At 45.6% G+C, this 26899-nt stretch overlaps 2 protein-coding genes across 5 annotated transcripts; one reads left to right on the top strand and one right to left on the bottom strand.

Annotated features, from left to right (window-relative positions):
• Positions 1–656: 656 nt before the first annotated feature.
• LOC122383907 (3-oxoacyl-[acyl-carrier-protein] synthase, mitochondrial-like) lies at positions 657–26877 on the bottom strand. Of its 4 annotated transcripts, none has more exons than XM_043370778.1 (4): positions 26807–26877; positions 2994–3106; positions 2650–2884; positions 657–2062 (listed from the first exon to the last, which is right to left on the bottom strand). In XM_043370778.1, the coding sequence occupies exons 2-4, from the start codon at positions 3098–3100 to the stop codon at positions 1103–1105; spliced, it is 1302 nt and encodes a 433-aa protein (XP_043226713.1). In that variant the 5' UTR covers positions 3101–3106; positions 26807–26877; the 3' UTR covers positions 657–1102. The 4 variants fall into 4 exon arrangements, with proteins under 4 accessions (XP_043226713.1, XP_043226710.1, XP_043226711.1 ...); XM_043370775.1 differs by lacking the exon at positions 26807–26877 and adding an exon at positions 6093–6435; XM_043370776.1 differs by lacking the exon at positions 26807–26877 and adding an exon at positions 3627–4773.
• LOC122383908 (40S ribosomal protein S11-like) lies at positions 6631–16216 on the top strand. Its single transcript, XM_043370779.1, has 4 exons — positions 6631–6812; positions 9466–9582; positions 9807–10012; positions 16052–16216. Exons 1-4 carry the CDS (start codon positions 6750–6752, stop codon positions 16173–16175), a joined length of 510 nt encoding a protein of 169 aa, XP_043226714.1. The 5' UTR covers positions 6631–6749; the 3' UTR covers positions 16176–16216.
• Positions 26878–26899: the final 22 nt, after the last annotated feature.

Here is a 26899-nt window from a genome sequence, read left to right as displayed (position 1 = left end):
GGGGGGGGGCGAAAAACGCCCCCCCCGGGCCCGCGAGGGTTAATTAAACGTTTATGTAAAAAACATATGACAAAAACGTAATGTCGTTTCTTTCTAGAACGATATTCCGCAAATCACGCAAACTCGCAAAAAACGCACGCAGAAAACGCATAGTGTAGCCAGGCCTTTAGGCGCGATGACGCTTGGTCAAAGAGTTTCTGAGATGTTAAGTTTTATAAATCGTTAAGAGCTTGCTGAATGTAAGGCACTTAAATCGTTTAATTGTTTTTAACGACCTTACAAAAATAAGTTTTTACATCTATGTACTTTTTGTTTTGTTTTAGATGAAGTTATTTTGAAGATGGATACATTCTTGTATAATTCTTAGAAATATTAGAATTTGCCGATGAATTTATTTTCCTTCAAATTTGGCATTAATGCGATCATAGCCTGTGGCCGATAATTCATCTATGTGAAACAAAAAAGTACATGAATGTAAAAAGGTTAAATATGTAAGGTCATTCAAAACAATTGCTTTTATTCTCGAAAAACCGCAAAGGTTCGGCGATTTCGGGCGCTGCGGGGGAGGCATGTGCCCCAAACGCCCCCCTCCCCCGCATACGCCAGTGAGGAATAGTGTCTTCCATTTCGACGGGCCGAATTGAGAGAAAGCTTGATGCTTTTCAAGAGTCTATTTTGTGAAATCATTTCCTCCTTTATACCACATTAACTGGCATTGCAGGTATTCTCATCATTCAGCCAGTATTAGCATTGATGCGTTCTTAGCATCAAAATTGTTTGATAAAGCTCGGGCCAGCGGATCTTCTACAGCATACCTAACGAATATTCCAACAGGACAATTGATCGGAATATCACTGACTAGTGGTTAACCAATCTACGCATGCGGTCAAACACACTATAATATTACGTAACGGCCACACTCGCTGTTTTCACAAAGGCAGCTTGTGGGCGTTGCACATCGCGAAATTCACCGGGCACCGACCAGCGTCACAGCATGACCTTATCATTGCACAATGCACGCCATATCCTGCCCAGCTAATCACTATTAGAGGGAGGTCAAGACAGATTGGAAAGCACAGTTGCTGTCCCAAACAACGCCGAGTCACTCGACAAACTCGGCAAAGCAGAGGCTAGTGTTGGTCCCACCGAATCCGAATGAGTTTTTGAGCGCCACCCGGCGGCCGGCGGTTCGCCAGTGAGCCGCGCGTGGCGGCACCACCAGCCGCACCCCGTCCACCGGCTCCGGGTGGGCGAGGTTGGCTGTCGGCGGCACCAGGCCGTAGCGGCACGAGAGCGCCGTGGCAGCGGCCTCCACGGCGCCGGCCGCCGCCAGCAGGTGGCCCAGCGAGCCTTTGCACGAGGTGACCAGCGGCTGCGAGCCGGCCAGCAGCGCGGCCACGGCGCCCAGCTCGGCGCGGTCGCCCAGCGGCGTGCCGGTGGCGTGCGCGTTCACGTGCGTCACGTCCCCCGGCGAGACGCCAGCGTCACGCATGGCGGCGGCCATGGCGCGGCGCGCTCCGTCGCCGTCCTCGCAGGGCGCCGTCACGTGTCGCGCGTCGCCGGAGAGGCCACAGCCGAGCAGCTCGGCGATGGGCCGGCCGCCGCGGCGGCGCGCGTGCTCCAGCGTCTCCAGCAGCAGCACACCGGCGCCCTCCGCCATCACAAAGCCGTCGCGCGCCGCGTCAAACGGCCGCGACGCCTCTGCCGGCGCAGCGTTGGACCGCACGCTCAGCGCGCGCATCTGCGAGAAGCCGGCCACGGCGAGCGGCGAGACGCCGGCGTCAGCGGCGCCGCAGAAGGCCGCGTCGGCGGCGCCGGCACGCAGTAGGCGCAGCGCGTCACCGATGGCGTGCGCGCCGGTGGCGCAGGCGGTGGAGGCGGCGTGGTTGGGGCCGCGGCACCGCAGACGGATGGCCACCAGCCCGGCCGGCATGTTGTGCAGAATACGGGCCGCGAAATGCGGCGACACGCCGCGCGCACCGCGCTCCTGCAGCCGGCGCGCCGAGGCGGCGATGTCCTCCAGGTCCGGGGAGGCCATACCGATGCACACAGCCGTCCGCTCCTGGTCGGGTAGGATAGACGCAGTGACTGGATTAGCAGAGGCAACTATAAAACACATTTGATTTTGTTTTGTTGGGTTAGGCCCTTTCGGTCCAATGGGACCATTTCAGAGCCGGGAGGATGATAGGATATAGGGGGAGACATTGGTCTGGGCAGGCACCCTAGTGAGTCGCCGGGGCTGAGCCCGTCCAGAGGACAGGCCACCCAGCCCCAAGGCACTCCCTGCACCCGGCTACGGGGTGCGCTCCCTCGGGAGCAGCGGTGCCGCTCCAAGGGAGCAGCCCGCATGAGATAAAGTTGCCTGTCCAGCCCGGAGACACATTTGAGGCTCGAACAAAGTTATGCCGCCGGTAACACACAATGCTGAATCGTTACAATGAAATATAAAAAGGTGAATAAACTGAATAATGTCTACATTTTTAATCTGCCTCTTTCCAATGGCAAACTGCCAGAAACTAAAGATGCATCGTATACATGATTCTACAAAAAGCAATAAATAGGGTTTAGCGTTGTACTTAGAAAAACACCAAGTAATTTGATTACCTATTCCCGTTCAACCCACGGTCCATGCCGACACAGCGGACGCACCTGTTCGGTTTCGGTGCGCGGCCGCCAGCCAGCGCTGCGAGCGGCCTCCTCCGCCGCCACCACCGCCAGACAGGTGGCGCGACTGAGCGAGCGGCGCTCCGAGGCGGCGAAATGGTCGGCGAGGTTCAGCTGGCCGGCCGCCGAGCCCTCGGGCACCAGGCCGGCCACCCGACTGGGCAGACCCGCGAACTCGGGGCCGGCAAGCGGCACAATGCCGACATCACCGCGACACAGCCTAACAACCACCCAGCGGTCAGGACGCAACTATTGAATACACAACCATCAAAATGGCATCAGAATACCAACGTAAAACAGGCAAACAAGCTGCCTTTTGTGGTTCTCACCTGTCCCAGACATGTTGCGAGCCGCAGCCGAGTGGTGTGACAAGCCCCAGACCGGTGACAACGACTCGGCGTGCTGTGGACCAGCACACCCCGCTGACTCGTACCATCTGGATCTGAAGCATAAAATACAGAATGCCATTCAAACAAAATCCAAAAGGAGTTTGCCTCCGATAGGGCAACAAAACTATTTATCAGTCAATGACTGCAAGTTAAACACTTTCAAGTTCCAATGTTTCTTCTATCCCGTTTCAAAAGTTTCAGATGTATGTTGAAATTTGTTACACATACCTAGTTGCATACTTCATAGGCTCTGACCCCTACTGTCTGATCATGTCAAGGTAATTACTGGGTATCAGGAGAGTTTAAAAGCTGAATGAAGGTACAATGCCTGTTGATGTGCAAAGAAGGAGACGGCCGGTACACTCGGGGGCAGATTGATGTTCCACAACTCCCCACCTATCGGGCTCCCATGGCTCAGCACTGGCTGCTGCCAGTGGCAGCACTGGCAGCACTGGCACTGGCAGGCAGTGCTGACCAGTGCTGAGGGCAGGCAACACTAGCAGCAGCCAGTGCTGAGACATGGGAGCCCGATGGGTAGGGAGTGGTGGAACATCAATATGCCCCCGAGTGTACCTACTTAATCCGCCGCGCCGGCGCACGTACGAGGGGGTACCCAAAAGTAACGGGAATCGTTCTCTGTAGGCCAAGCCAGTTGTAGCTCGGCATTGCCCTGCTAGGGGCAAACCAGTCTGGCCCCTGGGACTTAGTCTGCACCGTGAGGTGACGAAATAAAGAGGCGCGGCCGCGTGGCGCACGTATTTATTGAAGCACTCCCGCCCAATCCGTCGTTTTTTATGCATAGCGGAACTGAGCAACAACGCGCATCTGTGAAATTTTGTTTCCTGCTGGGGAAGTCCGCGACTGAAACGGTTCCAATGCTTCAAGTAGCATACAAATATGCTGCCGTGAGCAAGACGCGGGTTTATGAATGATTTTCGCACTTCAAAAGTGGTCAAATGTTATCCCAAAAGCGCCCCAAAAAAGCTTGCCAAGTGAAGTCAAATGTCAAGACAATGCTGATTTGTTTTTTCGATGCAAAGGGAAGTGTGCAAAAGGAAATTGTTCCTCCCTGGTCAAACTGCCAATCAGACGTTTTACTTGGACGTTCTGCGGCGTGTGTGAAACACGGTGAGACGAAAACTCCCCGACAGGTGGCGAAGCGGGGAGTGGTGATTTCATCGCGACAGTGTGCCAGCGCACACCGCCTTGAGTGTCAGACAATTTTGGACAAAAAAATGCATGACCCCACGGATCCACCCTCCCTATTCACCGGATTTGGCACCCTGTGACCTTTTCCTGGTCCCCAGAATGAAAAAGACCTCAAGGGAAACCATTTCGACGACTTTGATAAGGTAAAAGCAAAAACGACGATGGCTCTGCAAGGCATCACCTTGCAAGAGTTCCAGAGCTGCTTTGAGAGCTGGAAAACGCGTCTGCATAGGTGCATTGTCTCGCAGGGAGAGTACTTTAAGAATGATATGAGTGACGATGTGTAGGGATCAGTGAATAAACATATATGAAACAATATCCGTTTCTTTTGGGAACCCCCTCGTATGTCATCTGGCTCCTGTCCTGTCCTAGTTCTCATGGCCACGTGTTGAGAAAGTACCTATGAAGGCTGAGACCAGTCTTGTACGGGACTCCGCCAGTGCGACACGGACCAGTGTGCGACTTAGCCAGTATGGCCTAACGAGTACAACCAGTCTTGGACGGGACTCTGTCGGTGTACAACCTAGGGCCCGACGACGTGCGATGGACATGTTCTGATCATTTGGCCACTTCCAAAGCAATCTAGCATTGACATTTACACATAAATGAACAACATTTTTATGTGGTCCTCCGGGTGACAAACCCATTCATCGATCGAGTACACATACAAGCGCACCGAGTGAACAAACATGAAAAACATGAACTATACCCATCAAAGCCAGACACAGCCTGTCCCGCTCAACAAACTTCAATTGACTGCGACCTCTGTCACCAACTGATGACAATCCAAATAGGGAGCCTCAAATCATGATTTGGATACAGAATGCCCAAGCAAATTAAATCCTGGCACTTCAGCCTTTGAAATCTGCCTGCCCAGTGCCCAGTAAATATGCCAACGTCGGCCCGGCGTCGGCAAACATCGGGGTAGCGTCGGCATCTCGGCATCGGCATGCCGACGTCGGATTGGATGTCGGCTGAACGTCCGTAGTGCCTCGGCTGGGCGTCGGTCCAACCAAGGTCCAACGTCGGTTGTACCTCAGGTTGATAGCGTGGAGACGTGGGCTGTACGTAACCCGGCTGAACGTCGGCTGAGCGTCGGGTTGACAGGGGGGAGATGTCGGGCCGACGTCGGCCCAAAGTCATCTCGGCTCAAATTCTCGGCAAACGATCTCGGCCCGACGTCGACTAGGCCTCGGCTGGACGGCTTATTGGCCTCTCATTGGTCAAATGAACAGACCACGTGAATTTGGCCAATGAGGAGCCAAGAAATAGCAGCATGCTGGCTAGCAGCCTGCTGATAAAAAACTGCGACCGAACAGGGCCCAGGCATAAGACATGACTTTGAGCCACGCAGTGTTAACTAATAACTTGGACTTTGGAGTCAGTGTCAGACAGTAAGATTTAAGTGACTCTTATTCTGACTCCTGGCAAAACTGCTAACTCTGACCGACTCTGACTCCAGCTCAGACTCCGCAGCCCTGTGTGTAGGGGTTCCAACTTCCAGCATGCACATGTGGGGACAAGTTTCACATTTCTGCCAAGTTATTGATCATTTTTGCATTTTTATATCCATACTCATCATGGCAAAAAGCACCATCTCACATATTAAAAGTTAAAAGCCAATAAGCTCAGATATGAATCAATTAATCTAAGAACAATATCAGGTTTCACTGAAACTTTATCAAGTTTCACTGAAACTTAAATTTAAATCCATTCAAACTGAAACGTGAACTGAAGGTAGGTAAAGGTCCAGGTGAAGGCATGAAATGTAAACGCACGTTAGGTATTAAGTATGAGCATTAGGTATTGAGTTCAGTGATTGAACCTCACCTTCTTATCCAAAAGGCCAAAGCCGTGATCAATATTCTTGCGGTGTTAACATGACAGATTGAATAATTCTGGACACTACCGAGCGATAAACATAGAAGAAAACAATATAAACCCTATATATTGAACTGTGTCAAAAACACGGCATACCAATACACCCACACCACAACACCACAACGGTTGGTTGGTTGGTTTGGGTTTAGCACCACATCCAGTGGACCAAGGTGCTAACCGGAACTCTCACGCTGTTCCAAGCGGTCAGGTAGCGGCAATGCCACGTGCATCGCCCGGGAATCGAACCCGGATGGCCGAATCTACAGGCAAGTATCTTACCCCTAGACCGGAATGCTCCCCTAACACCACAACCACAACACAAAAAAATCTTGTTTTGTCTATGTTGCGCTGTTTTTGTTTGGGACTATTGCTACCATTTCCCAGGATATGGTAGCATAAAGTTTAGTTTTTTTTTGCAAAGTGTTTCTAGAGAGTAGTAAAGTAATCTTGGTTTCTAGATTTGATGTTTTATATATTGCTTTTTTATTAAGCCAGTTAGCTATTAATCATTCTATCATTTAAACTATTCAATTTGAAGGATTTTGTTAAAAGTGCCCTGTATTATTGCACATTAAGGTAAAAATACCTCGAAAATATATTTTTCTGATGTTCTTTCCCAACGCTGTAAACGTCCTTTTGGTTGCAATCATGGCGACTCTCGACCATCAGGTAAACAATCTTCATTTAAACTATTGTTTTGGTTAAGTTATCCATTACAACCGTAATTGATATTTTTCTCGGAATTCGCAAATTATGGATCGTTGAATCTTAGCTGTTTGGCCCAATTCAGATGATGTTATAATCCGTTTTCAGCGTTATCGGTTGAACTCTGCCTACATTTTCGTATTTTATGTCAGTTGGGGAAACTACAAGGCGAAAATCAAAAAATTGATTGGTCAATAAATGGACTTTTGATGACCATATATGGGCATAAATGCAGCCCCCGCTGCTAAAGGTGAAAAACGGTATAACAAGCCGGTACTTGCGGTATCGCGTCCACTTATCAGAGAGAAAAGGCTTCCATTTTCCACTTGGAATTAGCGTGATTTGATTGAACTCGGCGAATTGGCTCGAAAATGACGATAGGAAAACGGCTTTTCTGCAGGTTCAGGGCGTCACAATCAGCTGGCCAAGTCAATAAATGGATTGGTGTTTTGAAAGAAAATTGTTAAAAGATTTAATTTAATTACAATAAACAAAGATATTTAATTCTAAAATAATAACTTAACCACAATTAGAAAAACCATAAACAAAATAATAAAAATAATGACATTTTTAAACCACGGTACTGCTTACATTTTTTGGCGCGTCTGTTTCAATCCGCCATATTTGCCAATCACTGATTGACCTTGTGTTGTAACTCTGCGATTTAGAGCCGCCGGTTAATTGTGCACCGAGTGAGTGTGGGCCTTGTGTGGTTAAAAAACATTCTTATGCCTTATTTTTTTCATTTGAATGCTAGGATGCATTGAAAAGATGAAGTTGTCTGATTTTATGACCATATATGGTCATCGCCCCGCCCACTCCAGCTGTTGATTGGCTAATCCAATTTTTGTTTGGCTCCTCGTAGTTTCCCCAACTGATGTGGAGTACCTATATCTTAGAATGCAATTGATGTTACTTATATCCTGGATTGCGCCTAATTTCATTTGAATAGTTTTTAAGTCCCTAGTAGACTGCAAAGTATGGTAGTTTTTGAAATTTCTTGCATGCACTGGCACTGGGCCTCCTTGGTCGCCACACAAAGGCATACATTTGTGAATATCGGGTGCAGGGCCTGGCCTAGGTGCTTAAGCATGAATTGGTAACTTATGTTGTGTATGCTGAGAGCTGATGTTGATGTCTTAACTTTTAATTTGGCAGTCACTGGGGTACATTGCCACCTACCATTAGCTGTGTGAGGGTGTTATACACTTCTAGCCAATAGCTCGAGAGCCAATAGGCACATCAAAATGCACAAGGCGGCAAGTGAAAGAACTGGAAGAGACACTTCAAATGAACGCTTGAAAGCTGAATTCTGAAGTCACAGGCTGGTTCAAGGTTATACGAATTACGAAACATCTGAAATGGTCCATTACTTTTAGCAACATGGACTTAAGAACTCTACTGGGCATCTCTTATCATAAATCTTGTAGAGGCTGTACTTTCTTCCATAGAGGTGCTAAAGGAGTGGATCCATGTAGGGGTCAGTTGAGGATAGGTCAGATTAATCAGGTAAAAACATACCTATCCATGAAAATCAAAGCTGCTGGTATTCACAGCATATGACATACCTATTTCATGGGTAGGCACTAGATACTTTAAGGCATATGACTAAATGGTGAGAATGATTTAGCATAATGGTACTTGTTTGGTAAAAAAAAAGATTGATTAAAGGGACTATCCCACCTTTAACATGGGGTTTGAGTTGAGATAGCCAAGTTTGTGGCGAGGTTCAGAAACCACTATCTATCTAGGTTGCAACCCCCGCGGCCTCTTGGTGTTGAAGAAATTTGTTCCCTTCATTTGAAAATGGGCCTTGTACAAGGCCCTATCTTCAACATTGAGCGACCGTTAGTGTGACGTCACCTCGTTTAGTCATTCTGATTTAAATGGGTTTGTTCGTTGAAAAATCGCTTAAAACTTGGTCTGAACTTTGTGATGGTGCCTACAGAGTAAAAAGAATCAGCTTTATGACAGTAATGTGGCCTGGGGAAGGAGGTAATTTTGGGCTGTGACGTCACATATTTGAAAGTTTGTGTTTGGAATATGGGAAGCCTAAGATGTTTAATGAAAAATAAATGCCAGAACCGTGTTCCTAGCCATCCAATCTATAAAGTCGGGCACAATTTAACTGGTTTTAACAACATTTTAGAAGGTGGGATAGTCCCTTTAAAGAAATTAATTCATCATTGTGTCATGAAGACAGTAGCCACAAGAAATTGCATAAGTTGAGTTCAGTTGATTTTGATTTTGGAAAAGGTAGGATGATAAAACATAAAAGATAGCCAATTAATTATGCATAATATTGGCAGTCTAATGGAGGTTGCATCCCTACTAGCTAGGCATGCACTCACATCAAACTGGGTGTACATCTGGCTTGCAGGTACTATGCTTTGCAGTCTAGCATACAATGCAATAAAATTCACTGCCTAATAAATTAGTAGGTAGCAAGGCCTTACCACCAGTTGCTAGACTCTGAACCAGTCCCCTTTGATAATTGGAGTTTTTATTTTGAACATCTCATTCAAGAATAGGCTGTTTCATAATGAGTAGAAATAAGTTTATGTAGTGACTCATGATTGCCATAGCAAAAGTTTACTTGCTTGTTTTCTTCCTACAGACTGAGAGGGCTTTCCAGCACCAGCCCACTATTAACCTGAACAAGAAGGGACAGAAGGGTGGAAAAGCCCTCAGATACCACAGAAATGTTGGTCTTGGTTTCAAGACTCCTCGTGAGGTAAGATTCATTTAGTGTTGTTTAAATGAATTTAGCGAGCTGCTTACGTGAATATGATATGAGAACCAGAAGTATTTTGCTGGTTGTATTATATCCACATTTTGTTATGATGTTTGAGTTTTTACAGTCACTTTCCAGTTTGTAACATTGTTTTGTGCTGATTTGTGGCTTACATCTGCTCCAGCCTCCAAGACACTAACATTGGTCGTTTTTGTGCTGTACAGGCCATCTCTGGCATGTACATTGACAAGAAGTGCCCGTTCACGGGTAACGTGTCGATCCGCGGCCGAATCCTGACTGGCGTCGTGCAGAAGATGAAAATGCAGCGCACCATCGTCATCCGCCGCGAGTACCTGCACTACATCCGCAAGTACAACCGCTTCGAGAAGCGCCACAAGAACATGAGCGTCCACATGTCTCCCTGCTTCCGGTGAGTGACAGGATTAGTATTTTACGGGTCCGCGTGGAGTGGTCCTCGCCGTATTTGCCTATCACAACAAATACTACTTTGCTTTTCAAACCGTTCATTTTCTTTGGTTGCAAGAGGCTAGGTTTTCTTCATTAGATAAAGTTTAGCTATATATGTGCATGCTGTCTTGCCGAGACTCGCCAGTGCAGATAAATCGTCATCTGCATTGCGTTAACCTGTCTGAGACTCCTAATGTTCTTCTCTGTGCTGGAGTTTGTTTGAACACATAATTCCCCAATAGCTTGTTTAACGCCAGTTCAAAGTGGGAGGTTCATAGCGGTTTGAAAATGTGAGACAGTCATTAATGAGTTTTGCTCATAATCAAATACTAAATCATGCAATGGAATTATTCAAAATACATTTACTTGAACTTGAACTAACTCAGATAGATAATTTGGTCATTGGAGGTCACCGAAGCTGATATTTTTTGTGTGAAAATAATCCCTCATTTTTAGTGCTGCAATGCCAAACTGCCCTTCGCGAAATTTTTCTGTAATTAATGGCCGTATAGTAATTGCTATTGAGAAATGTTTTGCCGTCATCATTTTAACGGTTAGCTGAGCTGAGAGGTTTTTGACTAAATATAAGCGTAACTATTAAGCGATTAAACTATGGGGAATATTTGTTTCTGGTCCCTAAAAAGCTGTTTCTGGCACCTAATTGCTGATCAGCCCCAAAATGCTTATTCGACCCTAATATCTGAATCTGGCACCTAATTGCTTCCACACAGCCTAAAGTTGCCAGATCGTCTAGTTGAACTCCGTATTTGCTGTTTGCTGATTCAGCACCAAAACCAAAACATCCAGCACTTATTTTATTCCACGTTTGCCTACCTAATTCGCGTAATCTTCCCGATTTTATGTATCCTAACAAACATGAACGTTGCATTCGGTGATGTCAAGTGCCATTTTCGCCAGTAGAGATAATGATTAATGCCATTTCTAGCCAAAAGAGAATCACTAGCCAGCTATGGTGCAGTATAGCAAGACGCTCCTATACCAGCCCGCTATGTAGAGACTAGAGATTATTGCACCCTCAGCCATTTTAACGTGAAAAGTTTGGATCCGTCACTTCCAGCCAGGCTCTCAGGTCATAAACTGGAGTAAAGCAAAATGTAAACTCTGAACAGACATGCCACGCAACCGGCCCTCTTTTCAATATTATTAGCTTTCTGCAATCATCGTCTGACTCCATCTCGATCAAACGCAGCATCCGGTTTCTACAGGGGCGTTTGACTGACCGGCCACACAATAACCAAAAACAAAATCAAAGCTTTATGCACACATATGACATAAGTAAGAAACGGATGAAAAAGGCACAACCACGGCACAACTCTGCGCGGCAAACAACGGACAATGTCCCACGCAAGATCCCGCGTTTCTTCAGCGGCCTTGAACGGGATGAAAACATTACATTTCTTTTTTGGAGCTATTTGATGACGTCAAAAAATACAATACCCGTTTTAATGGTCAAAATCGAGACAATTACTCACAAAAATGTTTCCCTTTAAGCATTACAAATAAATGCTTTTAAATATTTAAATGACATTGTTTTTTCAAACAAATCAATATTATTTGCTTACTTAAACGTCATATACAATGCTGAGATCACTACGGGGCTGTCTTAGAGTGTAGCTGCACTGGCAACCTTTAGGCTAGACTCCAGGGGTCATTATACCAGAACAACATGATTCTACCAGCCAGTAGTTCATTTTTCTACTAGATTGGTGCTACGCTCAGCATTTAGGTGCCAGATTCAGAAAAAAAGAGTAAGGCGTACCGATGAATAGGTGCCAGAAACAGCTAATTAAGGTCATTTTCCATGATTGGTGCTGGTATCCACCAAGAGGACCAATTTTGGGGCGAGTCAGCTTTTAGGTGCCAGAAATAGCTTTTCTGGGACGCAATTAAATGGCGTCCTTAAAGGGACCCTCCCACCTTCAAAAAAGTTAATGAATTGGCATAAAAGTGATGTAGCGTGAATCACAAAGAGCGAAAATGAACATCTACCAAATTTTACCGGAAAATATTCACCCGTTTTCGAGATATAAGACTTTTATTTTTGTTTACTTTTTGGGAAATCCGCTGTTTCTATGACGTCACATAAAGGTTTTCTTTACGTCGGCATTTGGAAGCAAAAGTTTGGTATCAAAGTGCGACAAATATTGCGCGAATGATGCGTTTATCTTATCAAGGTCAATATATGATGGCCAATAAAGGATTCTTATGGCATTTCTTCGTATCGCAATTCGGTATATGTCAAGTTTAGGTCCTAACTACAATTGTGGCGCTTTTGATACAAATATGAAACAGCAATAATTTTAGGTTTTAGGTTAAGTTAGGTTGTAGGTTTGTAGGTTTTAGGTTGTAGGTAGGTAGGTTTGTAGGTTAGGTTAGGTTAGGGTAGGTTTGTAGGTTGTAGGTTGGTAGGTTATAGGTAAGTAGGTAAGGTTAGGTCAGGTTTGATTATGTTTTTTTCTTTTATTTGCGAGACATATGAGTATCATTTTTGGATTCAGGATGTCAAATAATGTAAGAATATGAAAAATTTATCAATGAAATCTTCTTAGGACTTAAACTTGACATTTACCCGCAATTCTTCGTCTGCAAATCTTCGTCAGGGCATTTATTCGTACCTATCGCATTACTTTGTCTCGCACCAGGGTATATGAAAATCGGCTCGCAATTCTTCTTCAACGCAAATATGTGCAAGAGTAAGCATTGAGGGACAAATAAATGCACCGACGAAGATTTGTAGACGAAGAAATGCGGACGAAAAATTGTGCTACGAAGAAATGTCATGCGAGGATTCGTTCGGGTACCATGACATTTATGTGATTTCAAAGTCAAGGTTCACAGCTGATCTGCTAAATCAAGCCAAGAATCCAAACTATCAAAAAACTATAAATATTTGTTTGTCTGTCACAGAGGTCTCAAGCAATATAAGGTTGACATATGTTGAATCAAAAATCTACTGCCACAACTCACATCTCCTGCCTTAGTTTATCATTGTTGTTTTAACTTGCTTTCAAGAGAAACAGAAGCCAGTATCTGATATCACTTCAGATGATTGTTTCAAGATCTGAGTTCAAATGGAAATAAAAGCAAGATCAAGATGAAACAGGGATTATTGCTGTTAAAGTAGTTTGGCCATGATACAACAAGCACATAAATCATTAGCCAAATCAAATACTGGTTGGTTTGTCAAGATGTTTGTTGTCTGTCGTCTGTCGAGCTGCTATGAACACTGAACGCTCTCACTCTTACTTTAAAGAGAGTAGTTTAAGTTGAATGGTAGTGAGCTGTAATTAGACAAAGCAGCTATTCAGTGCTCACATCAAGCCAGGCTAGGAAATGGCATCAACTGTGGTGGGAGGAAGCAGGTTCGGCAGCCCTATGTTGTAAACTTCTGTTATGTCTTGTGTTTGATCAACTGATGTTTTCTGCTCTGTTTTGTGCAGTGATAGTAGCAGGTAACTGCATGCTTGTCAAATTATGTGAATAAACGAATTCATAACATTGCATTTTTCTCTCCATGCAGGGAACAAGTAAGATGTTGTAGAAAATGTAATAGAGGGCTGCATTGCTGATTTTGCACTTTATCAGAGCTTTATTTAGAATTGCTTTCCTGAAAGCTACACACAGGCCACAGTGCTGAAATTCACAATGTCATAGCTTTTGGCAGAAAAAAGAAAAGACCTACCTAGGTAAAATTGGCTGAAAGTATGGCAGAGCAGGTCTTGATGCGTATGCCCATCCGTGTGCTTGCCGAAGCCGAACTGACTGCAACACATTTAACTCTGACCCACCATGGTGGCTGGCATATCCTGAACTTTCACCACTCTAAACAAGACAACTTTCAGCCCTCAGCATTGTATTAAAACACTGTACAAAACACTCAAAATTTGTTTCAGTGCCATCCACGGACAACATCAGTCGCCATTCACCAGGCCAGTAAAAACAGAATAGATAATAGCTTCAAACCCATGTAGTCAGAGTTACGGTCTGCACCTCAAAACAAAATCCAGGTGACATTCACCACGCCAGTAAAAAACAGGTACTTAGGTAACGTAACAGCTTCAAATCTGGTAACATGTTGGTCGGACTTAACACTACCATATTTACATGGAATAATATGATACCAAACAATAGTGCAACCATTCTGGACAACAAAAGTGTATGATAAAATTAATTTAGAATACTCTGGCAGCATGATTTACGCGCACAGGCAGGTGTTACCTACCAGCCTTCTCAATGCTCGTAAAACCAACATTGTAGTTTTGATTTTACCTTACATGATAACACACTTGGCTGCAATGGCACATTTAATTTAATACTGTGAAAAGACCAGTTATAACCACTTCACAAGCACAATTGCACCTCATGCCGACATCCTTTTCCAAAGACAGTCAGCAGCGTCTTTCGTCAAAACTGGAAGATAAATCCCCTTTCAACTGTTAACACCAAAAATATTTCTTCATTTTCTTCATGGTGTGACTGTGATCTCCATATGGAAACCTTGCAGGAAAAGAATTAATGTCAATTGTCAGCTCTTCAAATTTCTTTGGACTTTAACTTGCAGTACCATATCCAGTTTGCTTTGATATTTTGTTTTTTATTCCATGTTGAAGTTGAACACCAAGCTCCAGATATAGCAGGCAGCTTGATCATCTTCGGCCTTGGTATAATATCAGTCCAAGTTCCAGTGGTGGGTATCTTCTAATATTCAAATTAAAATGAAAAGCAATAGGCTTCCTCAGCGCCGACGACGCGGATTTCACGTTGATAAAAAAGGGAGCTCAAGGTCAGCAAAACTCGGGTTCAAGGAATGGCGGGCGTTGAAATGACTGCTGACGTCATCAAAAAACCGCTAATGGTTAAGAGATAGGGACTAAGCTGGTCCCACCCTGCAAGTAAAGGGAAGAAATTTCTTGAACACCATAAAGCTGCGGGGGTTGCGACCAGGATAAATGGTGGTTTCTGATCCTGGCCGCAAACTTGGCTATCTCAACTCAAAACTAATGTTAAGGTGGGATGGTCCCTTTAAACTATTTAGGCCTGGCTACACTACGTGTTTTCTGCGTGCGTTTTTTGCGTGTTTTGCGTAATATCGTTCTTGAAAAATAACGATAGGTATTATGTTTTTGCGATCTTTTTTATGACATTTTAGTTAAAATAAGAGCTATATGAAGTTTTGTTTATAACTAATGTAAAAATTATAATTTATAACTTTTCTAGAACGATATTACGCAATAAACGCAAACCCGCAAAAACGCAAGCAGAAAACGCATAGTGTAGCCACTAGCCAGGCCTTAACAGGTGCCGCTAAATCCTTTGTGGTCGGGTGCATCAGTCCAGGTCGCTTGAGACCGTTCATTATAAAGCAACTGTCATCGTCCTTATACACCTTTTTGCGCTAGCTTTTGACCATTGGGCAAAACATTTGTACACACTCGCCATATAGGTGGTGCTACAAATGGTCGGATGGTCACAAAGAATCACCATTGTGCAAAACTATTCGGCGATCTTCCTCTATAACTCGACATTGAACGATTGGCTCAACATTGTGCAAAACAAATCGTCAATGGTCGAAACTATTCGTCATGTGCCGAGCTGGCTCGCTCAATGCCGAAGTTTGGCAAAGTGACTAACTGTTTTGCAGAACGCTAACTTCAGTGTTCAATCCGTTTTCCTGAATGACTCGAATGAAACACACCACGCCGGAATAGTTGTGTTCAATGCTGATTGTCGAAATGGCTCCCCAAACAGTAATGTACTCCAGGGATATGTGCTAAGGTTATAGAAAACGTGTGACCTTGTATCTAAACCAAGTGTCCTGAAAATCTTTTTTTTTTGCTACATTCGTGAAAAGGCTCGTCAAAAAATTGAAAAGGACCATATTTGTGCGTAACATTTCCGCATCACTGCATTGTATGGGTGCTGTTTCGAATCTCCGTCTGTACCATTTGCCCCGATGACACATCCCGTTCTCTGTTCTCAGGGACGTGAAGATCGGCGACACGGTGACCGTGGGCGAGTGCCGGCCTCTGAGCAAGACCGTTCGCTTCAACGTGCTCAAGGTCGTCAAGAGCTCCGGCTCGAAAAAGTCATTCGCCAAGTTCTGAATCATGCAACGCCGATGAAAATAAATAAGAAATGCCACTTCGTTCTTTTTTTGGATGGCGGGGATTCAGTCATGAGACCAAATGGATGAAACGGATCAAATGACGAGGATTAGGCTTCATGTTGATTAAACCTCATTGCTGTGCCGACACCACCGACGATAGGGCTCCTGTTTATACTTTTATTCGGGCCTATTTTCACACACTATCGTAAATGTGCACCAGACTCCGGTCTAGTTGGATGGCTGAATTGAGCTACAAGCGAAACAATTACGGTCATGCTGCTCGGCGACCTCTCGCCGATGATCACCCTCCTGTGAGCTCCTTTTACTCGCGCTTGCTAGTGTCATGTGCCTGAGGCTCGCCAGTCAGGTCGGGGTGCTGTCCTGAGCGCAGGCGACATCTATCGACGTGTTCTTCGTGTATTACTCGGCAGGGCCTCCTCTAAGGAATTTCCACTGGGGGGGGGGGGGGGCCGGAGGCTCAGAAGCCAAACCTAAGGTACCCCCAAATCCGGTTTTCTCATCGGATTTAGGCCACTTATTTCCTCACAGCCCTGATGCCATGATTTTTATTTTTATTTTGAAAAAAAAAAGAAATAGTAGGCCACCTGACCCTATACCGGTGGATCCAGACCGGCACGGGCAGGGTGACATTTGGGGTAAATATTCCCCGCAGCGTCCGAAATCGACGAAAATTTCCGGCTTTCCGAAAATGAAAAAATGCCTTTATTAAAAAAAGTATTAAACGGCACAGCAGTTCGTAAGGACTCTAACCGTCCGCAGAAAAAGTGAGGGCTTAGGTATCGATTTTCCAAACGCTGGAAACCAACGGCTACCTGCCTGAAAACAGCTCACCATCCTAAAAAGCTACTTGTCTGAAAATGACTCAAGAAACAGGCCACAGGTCAATGAGAATGGGGGTTAGGGAACAGGGTAATTACATTGTCAGGAAATGTGTAGAATTGAAGCAATCTGACGATAATACCTACATTTGCCACGCTGGGTCACTTTTTATGCGAGTTATTCGCAAAAAACCTAGGGGTGGGGTCTAACATAATTCATACCCCTCAATAAGTGAGAGGGCTTATCGCTGCTAGTCCAAAACACTGAAAAAAACTTTTATATCGTGCTATAAAGCTCAGCCGCACTCTTATTTGCTCATAGAAAAATTTTCTGTTCAAGAATAAACCCGTCTCCCGAAAAAAAAAACATAATACTTCTCCGTGTTGAACCGTAAGCGCTTGACTGAATGAGACTATAGAGGGCGACCGTTCGGACTTTGGGCTGTTTCCTTCTCAAAATGATGCCCCGTTCGGGCTTCAGTCGGCGTTCGATTAAAAAATCTGCAATGTCTGACCTCATTCCGCGGCTCATCCTAGGCGGATATGTAAAAAAAAACCCTGTATATAAGAAACCAACGATATAAGGAAACTAAAATTAGCAGCGTGGTGATCGTGGAGATAGTCTGGATTGTTTGTTTGGTAAGCTTATAGTGAAATTTCCTCGGTTTTCTACGTGATTTGCTTAACTGCGTGGCCCCCCAGTGACGCGATTTCAGCTCCACTGGGGGGGCCAGCGGCACCACTGGGGGGGCCGCGGCCCCCCCAGTTAACATGTTAGAGGAGGCCCTGTTACTCGGGATACAATCTGCACTCGTATCGTACATACATCTGCGGTGTTGCGCGGCTCACATATGCCGGTGGATGGGCCGCCCTGGTTCATAACTTTTCCCTCTGTGGCTACCCAGCACGGCTTCGAAGTGATCCATGCATGTAATCAACTTCTACGATGAAAAGTTTCAATGTGCTTTTGTATCTGGCATTGGGCTGTACGAATCATGGTTCGTAATTCTTTCCCATGGTGCTCTAAGGCCACTTGCGCCTTTCTATTCGAGAATTCAGCCGTCGGTGTGGGGTATGAACGCAAATCAAAGATCTGTGACCGACCGCACTCTTCGTAGATGTGGGAACTGTGGTTCGGCTTCTGAGCGCAGAACCGTAGGACTATTGATTAATGCATTGCATACCTCTGGATATCCTAGTGCGCTGTGAGCAATGCTGTACTCTGATGGAAGGCACCGCCCGCGCACCTAATGATCACTGGTAACGGTGGCCCGTCCGCCTAACAGAAATCTAGCACCAAGCTGGTATTGCATCAAACTTTTCCATTGTGTGACGTCATGACATCGTCAAAAGTGCGTATAGAGTTACCACTTATTTGATAGTCACATGCGCGGCCTCACGTAGATCATTTCCTTCGCGCTTATCAGGACCCACTAATTGCGTTACATCGATATCTCCAGCAACGCATGAACAATAAAGCCCAATGCAATGCAACCAAGATAACCATAAAAGAAATTATGCAACAGACGGTCGGACGGTCGTTCAAGGACGGTCGACTGTAAGTTGCGACTCTTGCCACTAGGTGGCAGCAGCGAGCGCCTGATAGTATGCTGTGCCGCAAAGCATACAGCAAATCCCATCCGATTCTTAGCTATAACTCATTTACCTACGGGCTTTGTCGGCATTAACGGTAACCCGCGCCCCGTTGGGGTCTTCCGAGCAACGCGCCCTGTTGGGGGGGGGGGGGGACATTTTGCCCCCCTCCCCCTAAGATCTCGAGAACCACGCAACATAGCGACAAGCAGCAAACGGTGTTGGATAGCCCCAACGGGAAACTACCTTGTGACCCAATCAATTTCATTGACCTCGGTCAGACCGATGACGTCACAGGTTATGTCAAATGACGAATTTTCACAGTTTACAGGCATTTCAAGAAATGTGTTGTACAATCGAGTAAAATGCATTTCATTGAAAAACATCGATGGGGTCATTCGTCAAACACATATTTTGCTATTTGAGGTCACTGATACCAGGTCAGGTCAGCGAGGGTCACAATATGAAAATATCATGTGATGCATGTTTCATGGTCCATTTTACATGCCAAATGCGATTATGTGGGTCAGGCAGCCTTTGGCGTCAGTTGAGATTATGTTCTGGTGAAGGTCAGATCAATGTCAGGTGACAGGTCAAATTAGGTCAGATTTCAAAGTTGATATTTTCGCATAAAATGAGTATCGATTCGATGCAGCTCGTCACGGGAAATTCAATGGTGCCTGGTGGTCATTGTTTTGCGCTAGGTGTTCTATAATTGCTAAAAATTGAGTTCAAAAATTAAACGTCATCAATTTTGAACAGTTTCTACGCTATACCTAGCTTGGCCAAAAAAGGAGGTATTGATTTACAATTTGGCATGTAGATAGAAGAGATCAGGGTCTACCACATATATTTCGTTTATTCGAAATTCTAAAAACTTTTAGGATTTTTTTAGTTTTTCTTAAAAAGATCAACTCTTAATTTTTGGGGTCAAGATCCCAAAATTTTGAAAATCCGAGAAAATAGTTTTGTAGCGCCGTCTTTTCTCTACATGACCATATTAAGAAAGTTAACCCGCGAGTTGCTGGGGGGGGGGGCTTGTTAACCCGCGCCCTGATGGGTCTGCCGAGCAACGCGGTCTGATGGGGGGGGGCATTTTGCCCCCCCCTAAGATCTCGAGAACCACGCAACATAGCGACAAGCGGCAAACGGCGTTGGATAGCCCCAACAGGGAACTACCTTGTGACCCAATTTTATTGACCTCGGTCAAACCGATGACGTCACAGGTCAGGTCAAAGGTCGAATTTTCACCGTTTACAGGCATTTCAAGAAACGCGTTGTAAAATCAAGTAAAATGCATTTCATTGAAAATCATCGATGGGAAAATGTTCTTCAAACACATATTTTGCTATTTGAGGTCACTGATACCAGGTCAGGTCACTGGGGGGGGGGGGGGGGTCACAATATGAAAGTGTCGTGTGATACATGTTTTATGGTCCATTTTACATGACAAATGCGATTATGTGGGTCAGACAGACTTTTGGGCCAGCTTAGGTCACGTTTTGGTCAAGGTCAGGTCAAATTAGGTCAAATTTCAAAGTTGATATTTTTGCATAAAATGGGTATCGATTCGATGCAGCTCGTCACGGGGAGTTCAATGGTGGTCTTCGTTTTGCGCTACGAGGTCTATAATTGCTAAAAATTGAGTTAAAAAATTTGACGTCATCAATTTTTAACAGTTTTTTCGCTCTAACTTGGCCAAAAAAAGAGATATCGATCTGAAATTTGGTATGTATATCGAAGAGTGCAGGCCGCAGGGACTATCACATATATTCCGTTTTTCGAAATTTGAAATTTTTTTGGGAAATTTTTTGAGTTTTTCTAAAAAAAATCATTTTTTTATTTTTGGGGGTCAAAATCTCAAAATTTCGAAAATCTGAGATAGCAGTTTTGTAGCGCCGTCTTTTCTCTACACAACCACATAAAGGACTTTAAAATTGCTTGGTAACTGTAGAATTGGTGAGCGTTTCAAGATGTCATGTTTTTTGCTCATTTTTACTCGAACATGACCTCAGTTTGACCTCAATGACTCCTGACCTGAGGTGACCTGTGACTTGAAATTTTGTGTGAAGGTGTCAAATCGATGCCCGGTAAGGTACCCAAAATTTGGCGTCGCTGCGCGCCGCCGTTTTCTCGCTATTTAAGAAAAACCACAGGGGGGCCAAAATGGCCCGCGAGTTGCTGGGGGGGGGGGGGGCGTTAAACGCCTCCACTCTTTTCGCCGCGCCATAGCATAAAAACGGCGCGCCAAATTTTGGATACCTGTAGGGAATTGATTGAAGTTTATTGTGACAAAGCTTTAAAAAATCGGTCTGAAAATTTTTGAGATATCGAGGTTTTAGTGACGTCATAATTTCTGAGTTTCGACCAAAAACGGTATATGTTCAAAAAATCATATAAAATCACAGAATAGACATACAGACATGCCGTAAACGCTATTAGACTGCCAATACCATGAACAATCAAATGGCGATCTTCGATTTTTGATTATCGTTCCTCATTTTCCAAAATCTTAAACTGAATCTTGGCAATTTCGCGTGACTACTTTACGACCATGACACATGCATTTCTTAAATTGGACTTTTTTAGCCAAACACGTACACATATGATAAAATGAATGTCACCATCGTGTTCTACGCCCCAAATTACCCATAAATTATAAAACAAGTGTCACAGGCTGCGAACATCAGTTTTGATTTTCGGGGATATGTGCCTACCCGGTTGACCTGACCTTGACCCTGACCTATGCTTGACTGACCCCTACATGGATTTGACACTCTTGTAGGCCTTATGTGAAGGATTGTGCACCGTTTTGACAAAGTTTATGACGAGAGGCGCCCATTGCGAAGTCCTGAAGTCCATGCTACTGAAAGCCCGATTTCAGGTGTTTGACCTGACCTTGACCCGACCTGTGACCTCAAAATTTAACTCTAAAATACTCATCTGAAGCGTCTCGTCGCGTTCTTTCGTTTGCCGCCTCGTGCGTTTCGCTGCGCCTATTGGTTCTCGAGTTATCGGCTGGGGGCGTTTAAAGGTAGTGTGCCACCTTCCAATGATTTCCCATTTTATTTTTCCTAGGATAAGAAGCTTCTATTTTTACCTAATATCGCAAAAAATCAAAAATGGGCCTGAAATAGTGCCTTTTTTGCCTAAAATTTTATCGGTTTTTCGATATGTATAACAACTGTAGTGGGCTGACATAGAGTTACGACGTACGGGAATAAGTTTTCAGCTGTCTAATCGTAGACAACGCAATGTCGAACTTAACCCGCGCCCTGGTGTGGGTCTGAGCCACCTTCGCCCTGGTGGGGGGGGGGGCCAAAATGACCCCCCCCCGTCTAACTCGAAAACGAAGAGGGCTAGGAAGACGCGGAAAAAAGCAAACGAAAGCCCATAACAAGTACGTTCGAAAGTATTTCGGTCATTTTTTCGCTAAGGTCAATATTGAGGTCGCTAGAGGTCATCATAGGTCAAATTTCAGTGTTTTCGGTGTTGCCGGACATATTCCGCTGTAGCTCGGAAACTAGAAGAGCTAGAGAGCCGCGGAAAAAAGCAATCGATAGCTCTTTTCAAGCTCTTTCGCCAAGGTTCGTCAGATTTGACCTCAGCTCAACGGTTTGGCCTACAGAGGTCATGCAAGGTCAACTTGGCAAATTTCGTTGAAAATGTTTTTAACTATAGCATGCATTCACGAGAAAATAGAGAAACGATTCATGCACCATCGTGCTTGGCTCGTCGAGACGCGTCGAATGATATATAGTTTGACCTCGGAAGGTCATTTTGAAAATTTGACCTCAGGTCAAGGTCATGACCTTACCGAAATAGGTCATGCTGCATATCATTCGATCCGCATTGACGAGACAAACACGATAAACGTCGAACGGAGTCTCTATCTCTATTCAATAACAAGTAAGTGCAGAAAAACCGCTGGTGACCTCTGGTGACCAGGGAGATGACCTAGCGTGACCTCAGCGAGGTCACAAGCAAATGGTTTCACATGGGCTGTGATTTGCTGACCCAAGACACTTCAATAACGAAATATAGGAACAATCACGCCCGATTTAGCTGAAAAACAACTACCTTTCGATTCTCCCATTGACTTATAATGGGGAGCAGCGATGACCTGACCTGACCTTAGGTCACATTTATAAAAAATCCGAGATAGCCATTTTGTAGAGCTGGGTGACATCTTCAAGTACTGTAAATTTTACATCGATCGGATAAAAGCTGTGCCTTTGAGAGAGCTTTGAACTTTTTTAGAGGTGGTGTCAGTTTTGGTGACCTTGTGACCTGACCTGACCTGACAGTGACCCGAGCCCCCAAAAAAAGGACATGATGTAAAAATGTTGAATAAACAGCTATACAAAGTTTCAGGGCGCTAACTCAAGTGGTTTCTGAGTTATCGCTGAAAAACCACAGGGGGGGGCCAAAATGGCCCCCCCCCCCCACCAGGGCGAAGGTTAAACTGTAAGCCTGTATTGGTATTGTTTCTTTAATTTGGCTGTCGAACATTAATTTGTGGTTTGAAATATGATTTTATGTAAAATAATTGATATGAAACAGCCGTCTCTTAAGTTATGACCCCATTTCACCACACGCAAGTGGCAGAAATGACAAAGATCAGCTGACGCATTTTTCTTGGCCGAAGTCAGAGCGCGCGGCCCGACGCACCAGCGTATTTGGAAATTCGGACCTCGACGAGCATCAGAAGCCACCTAACAGGTTTGTTCGAAACCGCAGGAGATGATGATGAACGGGTTTATCGAAACTTGATTGGATGAGCCTATCGGTAATAGCGATTTTAGTGTGTGCATTTATTGTTCATAGTGGTGTGAAATGTGGTTGGGGTACGACCGACAACCCGTCGGGGCGAATTTCGCACTGGGGTACTCAAAATTTGAAGAATTTAAGACGTTTCCATGAGTTTTGAAGGTATGGATAAGTTCTAAAAATCCGGTTCTCCTTATCCGGGTCATTAACTCCATATGGTCCAAGAAAGCTGGCACACTACCTCTAACGCGGAGTGTGGGGGGCAAATAACCCCCCCCCCCCCAACGGGGCGAGGACATGGGGAGGGGCTGATGCAGCCCCCTAAGGTTTTTTGCAAATAATTCAAGTAAAAAGCGGCCGATCGCGACAAAACTACAGTAGGGGAGAGTGGGGTAAGATGCCCAGGGTGGGAAAGACGCCCCACCCCCTCTAGCGACGAAACAAAGAATCGGACCTGGAAATTAATGTTCTTAGCGTAAAGCGGAAGCCTGCCTTGTTAACGGCACAAAAAAAATGCGAAGCTCAGTTGGGCAACGGCTGGCTGATGACTGCATGTTTTTTATTTGCTGCTTTCAAAATATATTTTGGTGTCAGAACCAGGTCTGCGGAGTCGGAGTCGGAGTCGGAGTCGGAGTCGGTCGGAGTCGACAGTTGTGACCGGAGTCGGAGTCGGAGTCGGAGTCGATATTGGAAACCCCAGCCGGAGTCGGAGTCGGAGTCACCGAAAATCTGTCGACTCCGCAGCCCTGCCAGGTGTGCGGAGTCGGAGTCGGGAGTTGGAGTCGATCGGAGTCGACATTTCTGCCCGGAGTCGGAGTCGGAGTCGGAGTTGGTTTTTGAAAGCCGGAGTCAGAGTCGGAGTCGGAGTCGCCGTAAATCCATCGACTCCGCAGCCCTGGTCAGAACATTGTAAATATCAAAGAAGGTAAATAATTTTTGCGTCCCTTGCTATAGTCGTGATACATTAGCATGCGGGTACTGTGTCCCAAACAGTTTGTTTCATGGTGTAGTTTTATGGCTAACAAATTGTACTGATTTAATGTTACTTCGGTACCTTGGGGTAAGATGCCCCCTGTCCTGATGGGGAAAGACGCCCCCCTAAATCCGTAGGCTGTCCTTCAAACAGCCCGTCAAATCATTTATTACATACTTGTGATGTAGACAAAAGCCGATCTGGGACTATTGAGAGTCCAGTGCGGTCGGGTGCTCCCCATGCCGGTCTCTCGGCCCACATAGCCACTTTTTGGGCGGCATCTGACTCTGAGAGCCCTCACGACGGCCTCTGTGGGCCCAATTATTGGCTCCAGGGCCCATCACGACATCCTTTGAGGGCTCCCACGTTGGCCCCACGGGCCGCACTGGCATCGGAGGTCCCCACGATGGGCTCGAGGGCCCTCAAGCATCATGAAGACCTATAAGAGCCCCACAGTGGTCTCCGAACGCCACCACGGAGGCTTGTTTGGCCGCGCTGGACTATGATGGCCCTAACGATGACCTCTGAAGCCCCTTACGACTACTTTTGCGGGCCCTTATGATGACGTTTGGTGTCTAGGTACTGCAGGCTCGAAAGGACTACTGATTCGTTCAGGCGATTCACGTGCCCATTTATGTCACTTATAGTGCAGGGGGCATCTTTCCCAACGTCAGGGGGCGTCTCTCCCACCCTGTGGGGTAAGATGCCCCCTTTCACTTCTTCAGGAAAATGCTTAATAGCAAAAATAAGTAATAATATTTCAGGCACGAAAGTGTGATATTTTTGGAGAAAAACGATGTCGGCTTCCGTTGAAACTCCAAGTTTTTGCTTTCCCATCGTCATTTTCGAATAATATATGACATAGTAAAACCCTGGGCATCTTTCCCCACTCTCCCCTACCCTCGCATTAAAGGGACTATCCCACCTTCTAAAATGTTGTTAAAACCAGTTAAATTGTGCCCGACTTTATAGATTGGATGACCAGGAACACGGTTCTGGCATTTATTTTTCATTAAACATCTTAGGCTTCCCATATTCCAAACACAAACTTTCAAATATGTGACGTCACAGCCCAAAATTACCTCCTTCCCCAGGCCACATTACTGTCATAAAGCTGATTCTTTTTACTCTGTAGGCACCACAACAAAGTTCAGACCAAGTTTTAAGCGATTTTTCAACGAACAAACCCATTTAAATCAGAATGACTAAACGAGGTGACGTCACACTAACGGTCGCTCCATGTTGAAGATAGGGCCTTGTACAAGGCCCATTTTCAAATGAAGGGAACGAATTTCTTCAACACCAAGAGGCCGCGGGGGTTGCAACCTAGATAGATAGTGGTTTCTGAACCTCGCCGCAAACTTGGCTATCTCAACTCAAACCCCATGTTAAAGGTGGGATAGTCCCTTTAATCAATGTTACACCTGTCCCTGAAAAGTTCATGACCCTGACCCAAAGGACCTTTGACCTGTGACCTACTTTCCGAGACCATGTTTGGCCGGAATCGAGATTCGGCGTATGTTGGCTCGCATTAGCCGCGCGCGTTTGCAAGTTTTTCGTGGCTGCAAACGTTCAACATGTGATATGATGTTGCTCCCATGCATTAGGGTGGATGTCAAGGTCACCTGAAGGTCAGGTCAGGTCTTTGACCTTTGGTGACCTCGGTTCACTTTTTCGAGTTTAACATGATTCTTGGCTAGTTTTCTTTTTGCTGAATTCGAATTTAGCAACCATTTGGACATTTATTAAGTAATTTTGGTGCCTTCGTAACATGTTACGAAGCTTTCAGAGGCGGTTGACACGTAGGTACTACGAATACCCGTCACGACCCCTAGGCTGGTTGACCTGACCTGGCCTAAACGCTTAATGACATCATCTCTGATCAAAACCAACACGATATTCGTGATAAACACCTCGAAAAACCTTTTATCAGCCACAGCTTACGACGTTTTAACAGGTCCCGATTTTCCCGACTTTTGAGTCATTGACCTGACCTGGAAGGTCAAGTGTCAACCGATGACCTAGGACCTTAAAATTGGGTATCATCAGCTTCCTCTCGTGACGGGCAACACACTCGTTTTTTTTTCGCGAAACTCTAGCTCGATCAGGGGCCAAACGCGAGGGGGTCGTACCCCCCCCCCCCTTGTGCTGTCGAAGGACGCAAAATGGCCTGTGCCGGCGAGCGTTAAACACAGGCATCACGCGTGGTGTTATGTTTTAGAGTGCACTGACGCATGCACCCGCGTCGAGCACCTGCGCCCTCGGATAGCAGGGGGGGGGGGGAGGAGGACACACCGGACAAGTGAATCGGCCGGAGGGCGAGCACACTTTGTCCGGGTGGGAACACCGTCGCTGAATCAACATTCAGTCTAGGTTAGCGGTAGCGTAGATAGCTAATCACGTTTGGTATCCTGGTTAGAAATGATATGGTGCCCTTTTCGACCATTTCGTTACGGGTGGCGATTCATCCCTCTTAGCTTCCCATGCCTCCGCCGTGACGCGCACACTGCACAGTGGCACTCTAACTCGGGGCCGCGGTGACCCTCA

This window comes from Amphibalanus amphitrite, unplaced genomic scaffold, assembly GCF_019059575.1.
Source record: "Amphibalanus amphitrite isolate SeventyFive unplaced genomic scaffold, NRLGWU_Aamphi_draft 000176F_arrow, whole genome shotgun sequence".
Lineage (NCBI taxonomy): Eukaryota > Metazoa > Arthropoda > Thecostraca > Balanomorpha > Balanidae > Amphibalanus > Amphibalanus amphitrite.
Note: the sequence above shows the minus strand (reverse complement) of the source record. Positions and strands in the feature narration are given on the sequence as shown.